The sequence below is a fragment of the Cibotium barometz genome, chromosome 63 (assembly GCF_041138505.1).
Source record: "Cibotium barometz isolate CiBa-2024 chromosome 63, ASM4113850v1, whole genome shotgun sequence".
In the NCBI taxonomy this organism is placed as follows: domain Eukaryota; kingdom Viridiplantae; phylum Streptophyta; class Polypodiopsida; order Cyatheales; family Cibotiaceae; genus Cibotium; species Cibotium barometz.
In genome coordinates this window covers 14,720,747-14,731,219 of record NC_141108.1, presented here as the reverse complement: position 1 = coordinate 14,731,219, position 10,473 = coordinate 14,720,747, and the positions used below count along the sequence as shown (strand labels likewise).

The window sequence follows — 10,473 nt, the reverse complement described above, 5'->3', positions numbered from 1 at the left end:
ACATTCAATTATGGGTGGGTGAGTAGTTGTCTGGTGAACCATAGCTTCAGGTGGTTCTTCTTGTTACTTTATGTTACTAAATACGTAGATATGGATACATTTTCTAAAGAATAAAGTTGAGGATTTATTTCTTAAAATTATACTATTAATAGTCAAGAATAAAGACAAGAAAGAAATTGGAGAATTTTTAAACTGATTAGGGTGGAGAGTTCCTTTCATTGGAATTCATAGCTTATTTGCAAGGAGTAAGAGGGGTCAAAACGATAATTGATTATACCACTCATGCACCCAAGCAAATGGTGTTGCTAAATGCAAGAACCACAACGTTATGGAGATGGCTCAAGTATACTTAAGGGGAAGGGATCACCTAATATCTTCTAGGCTAATTAAGCTAATATAGTGGTGCATATTGCACTCAAGGGGATGACTTTTTCTCTTGTAAGACACCATCAATAAAATATTTTGAAAGTGATGTTTTAGAGTCAAATTAGACCAAGTTGAATCAAAAAATCCACAAGTGCTTCACTTTGGGTTATAGTATGGAGTCAAAGGGTTATAGAATCTATGACCCTAAGGTAAGAACGATCATGATGTGGTGTTTCTAGAATATCCCCATCAACTGGAGAAAGAGTCTTTCCCCACTAGTTGGACAGCAACAAGATCATTGCCTAGTAATCATAACCAATGAGATGCAAACCCGTGCAGTCTCTGTAAAGGTAAAAGGGCTATTTGCACTCATTCCATAGGAGGTGAAATCTAAGGATGAAGATGAAGAACTCGTAAAACCCTGAAGGGTATAGCCACCATTACCCAAGTTAGTAAAGTAGCTAACATGAATCCACCGTCTCCATCCTTGATGTGCTAACATGAAGGGTATAGCCACCATTACGCAAGTGGGTAAATCAACTAACATGAATCCGTTGGCCATCCTTGATGCACTACCTTCAAAAAAGTATGTCATTCAAAGATGATAGAGGGAGGCATAAACAATATTTTTCAATTATGCACTCATGGAAAAGATGATGTAGGTTAAAGCCCAAGAGTTTGGAGAAGGCACAAGCGGATCCATCATCTGGATGGGAGCCATGTAGCCATGGTATGAATTCTTCATGAAAAAATCACATAGAAGAGACCTTATAGAGTACAAAAAATGCAAGGTCATTGTTTGGTGCTAAGTGGGTGTATAAATCCAAGTATAAATTGACATCTCATTGGAGAAGAATAAGGCCTAGTTAATGTTGAAGGGATTCACATAAGCTAAAGGATTTCCTTTTTAAGAGACATTTACCCCCATAGTAATCATAACTACAATTCACGATCCTTGCCTTAGTTGCACAACTAATCATATGCAAATGAATGTGAAATCAACTTTTTTAAATGGACATCTCAAGGAAGAGGTGCACAAGCCATTGGGGTTTGTGATCCCCAATTTATAGGAGCTAAAGGCATGGCCCCTTGAGCATGGTACAAAAGGATTGATCAATACTATATAAGTATTAGTCTTTTAAAAATTGATACTTTATAAGTATTAGTTTTTTTAAATCCCACTTAAATATAAATTTGTATGTTTCTCTAAGAATGGAATGTACATAATCATCCTTTGGATGGACAACCTCACCTTGATAGGGAACCATGAAATGAAGATCTTAAACATGAAGAAATCATGGAGCCAATGATAAAACTTAGGCTCATGTATTTGTGTTTAGGGATTAAAGTTTGGTGTATTTTGGGGATGTTCTGAAGACATTTGATATGCTTAAGTGTAAGTTGGGTGATATTTGGTATTTTGAGGAGGTTCTAAAGACATTTGATATGCTTAAGTGTAAGTTGGCACACTCATGGAAGTTGATGTCAAGGTGTCTATATAAGATGCTTCATTGATGGTGGACATGAAAGAGTACACATGAGACTTGTGGGGAGTCTCAAATATTAACTATACACTTAGTATGTTGAGCAGGTTTTTTAAGAAGTCTCAAGAGAACTATTATATGAGTGTTAAAATACATCAGAGGTAGGAATACAACATTATCTCTCATTTTCTTATGCAACACATGGCTAAACATTAACTATAAACTCGTATGTTGTGAGCAAGTTCTCAAAGAAGCCTCAAGAAAGCCATTATATGGTAGGAATACGAGTGTTGAAGTACATCAAAGGTAGGAGTATGGCATAGTAGTTTTTTCAACTTATATTGAGCAAGAGATTGTGATAGCAGGCGATTTGTGAGACAGGTTATTGTTTCTCCCTTAGATTTGAAATTATTCTATGAATGAGTAAAAAGTAGCCAGCTTAGCTATAATAAAAACCATGGTGATTGTGAAGAATCCTAGGTTCCATGCTTGCACAAAGAACATTGAGTTTTAGTGATATTTGTGCATGAGGCATTATTGGTTAGGTTTCATTCTTGCACAAAACACATTGAGATTTAGTGATATTTGTGCACAAGTATTTCATTGATAGAGAGGTTTAGATGGTCTTCTCTCCACAACTAATAATTGTACAAAAATATTCACGAAGGCCCTTGGGAGAAATATCTAGAGTGACATCTTCATTGAGGCATTAGGCCAAAAAGAAGATTCGCCTAAGGGTGAATAATGAGAGGGGTGTTAGAAATCAATGCTCGAATCAACTGGATAGAAATAAACTAAACAAGATTCTAAGAAATTGAATGTTCTATGCATGTCACACAATACTAGAGGTTGGAGATGAGAAGTTGGAGAGTAATGAAGAAAATTGCTGAGAGAACATGAATATGAAAAAAATTGAAGGATTTCTATGGGTAAAGAGGTTTGGAATACTTTTTTGACCATATATCAGTGCAAGTAGTTTACTTTTAGATGTAGCCCTTAGTCACATGACCTTCACTCAAGAACACAGTGCACGCTAGTTTGAAATCAAGGGGGTTCGTCATCATATTCCTTGTTAGATTTTGACTTCTTCGTTCCCTCATCAAAGTCACTTTTTTATTTTAGATTAGGGGACTAATAACTTTTATAGATCAGAAAGGAGCATTCCTTGATTTAGTCCATCCACCCTTGATTCTCTCAATTATCCTATGTGACCTTTGACATCATCAACTTGCATCATTTAGAATCTACAACTTTCACCTTTTTTACGACTATTTGCACTTGACAAATCCCATAAAACGACCTTTAATCAAATGCCATTTTTATTGATTTCACACACTGCATAGAGTTATGCTACCTCTTGCAACAATTACAACATCACAAGGGGTTGTTAATGACAAAGGAATACATCATTACAAGGGTGAAGGGATTTTTTTTTGCTTATAAAGAGAGAGAAGGTTTGTTTAAGTGTTTAGTGGATCTTTGTATTAATTGAAGCCAATGTGTTTTAAAAGATGTGGACAAGATGTATACTTGGGCAAGACATACGAACAAGACATCTAGTGACTATTATACTACATATAAAAGTGACTTAAAAGCTTTTTTCATTCAAGAAATATGCTAGTAGTATTTGCTTGCATTTGAGATATTCTAATACATTGTTAGGGTCAACCATGTAGCACTACTTCTAGAAGAGGATGTATATGGCGACGGTATTAATTTGGATTGATCTAGCTTAGGGATTGGAAATCGCAAGAGCAACCTCAACATGGGTAACAAATAAATACGCAAAATTTAGGGGAAGGCTATGAATTTGCTTCAAAAGTGCATTGCCTTCAAATGATGCAATGTTTGATGTTTTTTGTACCAATCGGCATGGCAAATGTGAATACTTAGAAAACAAAAACGTGCATTTAAGAGAGCTCTTAGTGATGGCAAGTATTTGTATAATTGTGGGTAAAGGAAACAACCATGGCATGTAGGAGTAAGTTGACCTTTTCACACAAAGCAAATTCAATGTCGATGGAATACATGAATAACCTAGTTAGTTGACCTTTTCTTCATGGGTATCTATTTAGCTTTTTCTTCATTAATTAATTAATGCACTCGATTGACCTTTTTCCATGGGTACCTATTAGCTTTATCTTCATTAATTAATTAATGCCCGCTATCTCAAGCATTAATAAATTAATGATTTGCTAACAATTTAGATCTTCTACATGAAACGAAAGGTTTTTAAACCTTGTACAAGTCATCGTGCAAAGACCCCAGGAGGGAAGAGAGAGGTCACCCTTGCAAACAAGGGAGGGGCACTTCCATTTGCAAATAGGGAGAGGGAGAGGGCATCGTGGAGGAGAGTGAAAAAGAGCGAGGGAGAGGGCTTTTGTACAAAAAGGGAGAGGGAGTGGGTGTCCTGGGGGAGAGGGAGAGAGGGGGTCACCATGCAGCCCCTTCCATCCTTAAAATTCTTTACCTTCATAATTTTATTAAACCCCTCCGTCACATCACCATCATGAATCTACCAAATCTTGTGTGTCAAGGGTCTAGAACCTTAAAGAACCCAAGGTCCAAAACACATTCAAACCTTAATCCAAAGCATATTTCATAAAAATCAATAGTAAAAGTAGACTTTGGGTGCGTTATTGTGGTAATATAAATAGTAGTCATTTCAACCACGCAAAATAAACATTTTAGTGCCTTTTTGCATCTACTAGAATTTGGCAGCAAACTTACATTGTGAAAAGTCTCATGTATGTACACACTTTGATGTTGCTTTACTCAATTCGATGGTATTGAACTGAAATTTCTACACTTAGACAAATTTCTCCATACAACTGAGCACAAGTGGAGGCATGCAAAAACACATAAAATCATTCATATCACAAAGACCCCTTTAGAGTCTCTAGTCACTCAATAGCTCAAAGTACTTTATGAGCTCATCAACCACTTGAAACTAGACCGCCTCCATATAGATTCCACGCCCTATAAGAGGCACAAACACCACCATACCAACCAACTGCTATTAAGACCTTAAATCATGAACTTTCGACATTGCTTTTGGGCATTAAATTAATGCTCATTAACGCTACAAAGTTTAAAGCCGTTCTAGATGTGTCAAATCCCCACGGATCTCCTCATAGAGCACTCCTTAAACACGACTCGAAACCTGCAAAACAAAGCCAAACAACATGAAGGGGATGCAAGCCTGACTCACCACCCGACCATGACAACCGTGGGCAAAACCCACAAGTCTTGGCTGTCCCCACCAAGCCACGAGCTGAGCTAACTAGCAAGACGCACCAACCAGTCTCTACACCATGACGTCCTATACCGTCACGGAGCTACCCTCACGGGCCTCGAGACTGCTACCGACCTTAGCTACATGAAGCAAGTGCACGTCTGCACTAAATCCAAGCTCTAGACCGTAGAGCTCTTACAAAGACTTGCGAGACTCTATGACCAACTGACCTACCTTGGCCACCCTTTTATAGGCTCTTGGCCGGTTACCGGGCGTCCACACTTAGGTACCCACCCGTCCATACTTGGGTGCCCACCCATCAGTCTATCCCTAGCCCAACTCGCCAATCAACCTACCTAACTCCAAGCTTCCCCAAGCCTCTAAGCTAGTCTTGTGTACGTGTTGCACACGGTAGATACACTCTATGCACATGACAAGATGAAAGTGAATTTGCATGAATAGATCTTTCCCTAGTGGTACGAAGGGCTTGAGGAATCTTATAGCCTGCCTCGCCAGTCCGTGGGTACCACAAAGACATGAGGGAGACCTCACCTTTGGATGACAAGCGGAGCACCCAACAAGCCCATTACTCTAACCCACACTTAGCTTGCTCTTTCAGTTTCCTCAGTGTATCCTCACTCACACTGCCCCTTCTCAAGATCTGAAGGCCTATGCTAGAAGCCATGTGTGCCTGCATTCGCTTTTTGCATTCATTAATTGATGCAGGTGCAATTCACAAAGAGCTCAACTGAACAAGAGGGGTGATCATGCATCTGTTGCCCCCAAAAAATAGAAAACAGTAATAGAAACCCTCCTCCAGCATATAAATCATAAAACTTCTGCACCCAAGACATTACCATAATCAATACCTAACAATAACTAGCGAAATTACCAGCAAGGCTCTGCTTTAAAACATTGGCAATTGGGGATGTTTAGTTTGGAAGTGGACGCTGTCTTCATACTACATGATAAGGGACTAAAAGCAGACATACTGCTGGCACAGACCCACCTTTATCAGTTATCTTCTTGACAGACCTCCCTGTTGATCTCAAAAGCAAACCAATAAAAAATACTTTTGGACCCAGATGTTACTTGGGTAGTCTTTGATACTTGTTCTGTACCACCACCTACATTAACGCAAAAAGCATGAGAAGAAACAAAACAAGTTTTCAAGCTTACAAGCTTGGTAACAGGGGAGCCACTCATTCACAATGCCTCTAAAGAGCATAGCATCCTTAAGTGACTTCCAGTCCTCTGATTTTACTTGGGCCCAATGTCCTTAAGGGCACAGATCTGCTCCTCACCCATGGCAGACATCACTGTTACCACAAGATCCTTTCCGTCTGCGAACCCGTCCTTGATCTGCACAAACGGAAAAGTTGTGAGCTTCCATGCTAGCGTTCCTACAGCCATTCCATAGTACAGAAATCTAATCAGTTTCCATGCAAGGACACTGACACTCATTCAATAGTACTGGCATTCAATCAAAGCCAGTCAGCAAACTGAACTAAACACTGACCTGGGTTAAGAGTGTATCATCAGTGGGAAGCTTCAGATCATCCTTGGTACTGCCATTGTCCATAAGGAGGCTAACCTGCAATTATTGTCAATACACATCATAAGCCTCACAACATCAAGCCCATGTAACAGAAAATGCTATGCTCAGAATGGAAAACATTAACTTACAAAGCCATCCTCTGAGATGTCAATCAACTGATAGTCAACACGAGTGACTTCAGGAACCTGAAACAGCAGGTTGAATCCTCTAGTTTAGCATAAACAATTCCCATAATTGAAAGAGTCCACTTTAGTGGTTAAGCTGATGAAGGTGTAAAGATGTCAAAGGTGAGTCATACATCACAGTTGTGAGAGGAAGGCACAATATCTTCCAGCTTCTTGCCTAAAAAGATGTCAATTCCCACAAAGTGACACTTGGCATGACCATGCTTTCCAGTTTTGGAGGTGGAAACCTCCACCACCTGCCACAACCACAGATAAAACCAAAAAGTACCTGAGCTCAGCATGAACCCCAGCACTTCCCCAATACAACCAGAAGAAAAATCCTAACAGCATGCAAAACGCAGCGATCCAATTCTACAATTTAGAACCAGACGAGGAATAGCGAATCCATACACAATCATCTAAAAAAGCCATGACAGTGCCCAGAGGGCGTGGGAGCCAAGAAAACAACATTCATACCCGGAACACTCACCTGTAGTAAAAGAACCTTAAAATAAAATGCTGAAAAGAAGCATACTAGGGAAGAAAGAGAAACCCTATCAATATCAAAACTTCTACTGAAGATTTAGACTAACAGAAATAGCAATTCCCAGATAATTAAAACCCTCTCCTGGCAGAGGCCATTATTGCTGACTAAGCCACTCCAAATACAGGGAAGTTAAGCATAATCCTCATCTACAAACTCCCTATCTTATGGCTGATGGTTCAGAAAAACTAAGAAAGCCCTGGCAGTGGATGAACATAAAGGAAGAAAATAAGGGCCCCACCCAACGCAGGGATTTTTTTGGGGGGAGGGGATACCCTGGTCTCTGCACAGGACGAACTGCCATGAAAACAATGGCCTTTCCACAGGCTGGGAAGGGGGAGATCTCTGTGGACAAGTGGCAATGAAAGAGAGCTTGTCCCACCTCCACCTCTTTTACCTTTGAAAATAAAGCTCCTAACGATTAAGAAGTGCCTACAGTGAACGCTGATCAAGATGATGCCAGTCAGAATAGAGGACCATAGCCTGAAAATCAATTGTCCAACTGTTCAGAAACCCATTCAGTAATCATTGATCCAAACTTGAAAGCGAAATAAACCCTAAATTCAAAGATACGATATCTGACGAATGCTAAACCAACCTACCTGCCAAGAAACCCTAACTTTACAAAGACAGCTGCTAAGAAATGCTTTGGAAATAAGGGCCTAATCGCCTAATCTACAAAATGCTTACTAATAAACCAAATCTTGCGGAGACGATTGCGATAAGGGAGTTATTCGGAACCCTACCCTAACCCTAACCCTGACTTTGCGAAGACAACTGCTGATAATAATCAAGCAGTTCAGAAATGCCATAACCCTAACCCTAAAAATTAACTCGGATGAAATCAAAACGGTAGCAACCCTCACCTTGCAGGGGCGGTTCTTGATGACGATGTAGCCATTCTTGCGGATAGTGCCGGCCTGCTGCGGGAAGGTCTTGGAAGCTCCGGCGTCAGCCTTGTGCTCAAAAGTCGTCTGCTCCGAATCAGACATGGCTGCCCAAGTTGAATCGCCGAGCTTGCACGCACGAAACAGGATAGGGTTCGGAGCAACAGCAGACCTGGCTATGGCAGTGGGAAAGGCTTCTACAATTCCTCTTACATACCACATCACCGTCCGATCTCCTCCATCGTACGGCTACCTAATTGATCCCTTAAGTTTAAGGTAATTAACCTGCACATCAAAATCCTAATTTTGTTGTAAGGATTATAGATATAAAATTTTTTTTACCAATTATATTTATTAATATTAACTATTCCAAATCTGACATCCACCAAACCCAAAAACTCTATTATCTACTCTTTTTTAACCTCATTCGGGATTTTACATAAATATTCCGATCTTTCATCCTCACACAAAAAACAAGACTGTTCCCACGAAATCTGATATCCCAGCAGTAAGCAAGCCTCCATCATGGCCTCAGTAGTGCAACCACGGGGGGATTGTTTTTCTAGCATTCCCCCATGCTTTGACCAAACCTTGATTGTGGGTCTAGTGCCAACCGGGTTCTCAATAAAGGCAACAAATGTATGATCAGTTTGTTTTTCCTTGCGGTACCATCTCTGAGTTTTAGGTCCAAACCTAGGAGGCCTTTTCTTCTCAATCCAACATCTCACCTGCAGCCACCAATCCATCATTAGGGAAAGAACCCTAGTATGCATGAAGCATAGCCAAAATCAGGGAAACATTCAAAGCATATTCCTCTGCATATTCTAAATCAACAAATCCAATTCCAGAGATCTAATTTTATTTACATTACATACAGATTAGCACATGCATACACATTTGTACATCAGCTCTATGTCCTGCAACCCTCTACATGTAGCCTTCAAGAACACAATTTCATTCCTGCTAGTCCAGATTTCCCATAAGATGCAAGTTATGATAATGTTAAACACTAGCCCACAAATGAGCTCATCACTGACTGCCCATTTCCCAAGTAACCAATCCTCCCAAAAGGTTTGCATGTTCAGACCCCTCTCTATCCACTTAGTCATTTTGCACCAGGGGCTCCTTAGAGCTGGACATTCCCAGAACAAATGTTTGCCACTTTCTATTGAAGCCCTGCACCTAGGGCAAATGCCACTAGCCATGTTTCTTTTTTGTAGTTTATATCCAATTGATAAAGCCCACATGCTAACCTTCCACCAAAAAACTTAAAATTTCCTAGGGACCTGGCAATTCCAAATCAAGTGCCATCTCTTTTTCCAACTAGAAGAACTCCATTTTACATTCCATATTTTGTTGCAATACAATACATTGGCACCCCCCTTCCTCATTAATGCTTAAATGTCCCTAGTTTTGCCCTCCTTCAGTTTGACACCATTGATCCAAGTCCAATCCTTGATCCAGACTGAAGTATCAGTTGTTGTGGAACATAATTGACTATGCAACACCTCCAGCACCTGAGTTATCATTAGGCATATGATTTTGCATTTTAGAATGTTACATTTAGAGCCTAAAGCATAGGCATACTCCTGTACTAACTCTAGGGCCCATCTCACATTGTTGTTCTCAGCCTTTAGGAATAACAGAGAGTCATCAGCAAAACATTGAATTACAAGCTGTTCACTGTGCTTGAGTTTTAAGCCTGTAATCTTCCCTTCACTGCATGCTAGTTCTAATGACAAAATTAAAGGGTGAGAGGCAATAGCAAAAAGCAGGGGAGCTAATGGGCAACCTTGTCTAACTGACATGTTGATCTCAAATCCCCCAACCACTCTTCCATTGAGAGGCACTTTAGAGTATCCACCCAAGGAAAGAGTATAAATGCATGTAGCCATCTTAATTCCAAACCCAATTAATTAATAGGTTCGAATGAATAAGCACCCGTAATTTATCTATAAATCTATCTATAATCTATCTATAATCCTAGAGAGGGCGAAGATGAGCTTGAAGGGATTTCTGGATTGAGGAGAGGATCGCAATCGGATCGAATTGCTACGTGTCGTGCATGCGAAAGGTTAAAGGGTTAGTGGGGTGCTTAATCCATTCGTGTGGGTGCATGCCCACAGTACGTTGACGGGAGGTCGACATCTTGGGCGTTGCATGGCGATGGCGTCTAGTGGTTGGCTTCTACGAGAGGATGAGGGGGCGAGTGGATGGGGGGACTGGGGATCCGGA

The 10,473-nt window shown here is 40.3% G+C and overlaps 1 protein-coding gene across 1 annotated transcript; it reads right to left on the bottom strand.

Annotated features, from left to right (window-relative positions):
• Positions 1-5,991: 5,991 nt before the first annotated feature.
• On the bottom strand, positions 5,992-8,531 carry LOC147603733 (eukaryotic translation initiation factor 5A-2-like). Its single transcript, XM_086795809.1, has 5 exons — positions 8,218-8,531; positions 6,942-7,064; positions 6,772-6,828; positions 6,605-6,679; positions 5,992-6,447 (listed from the first exon to the last, which is right to left on the bottom strand). Exons 1-5 carry the CDS (start codon positions 8,458-8,460, stop codon positions 6,346-6,348), a joined length of 600 nt encoding a protein of 199 aa, XP_086651935.1. The 5' UTR covers positions 8,461-8,531; the 3' UTR covers positions 5,992-6,345.
• Positions 8,532-10,473: the final 1,942 nt, after the last annotated feature.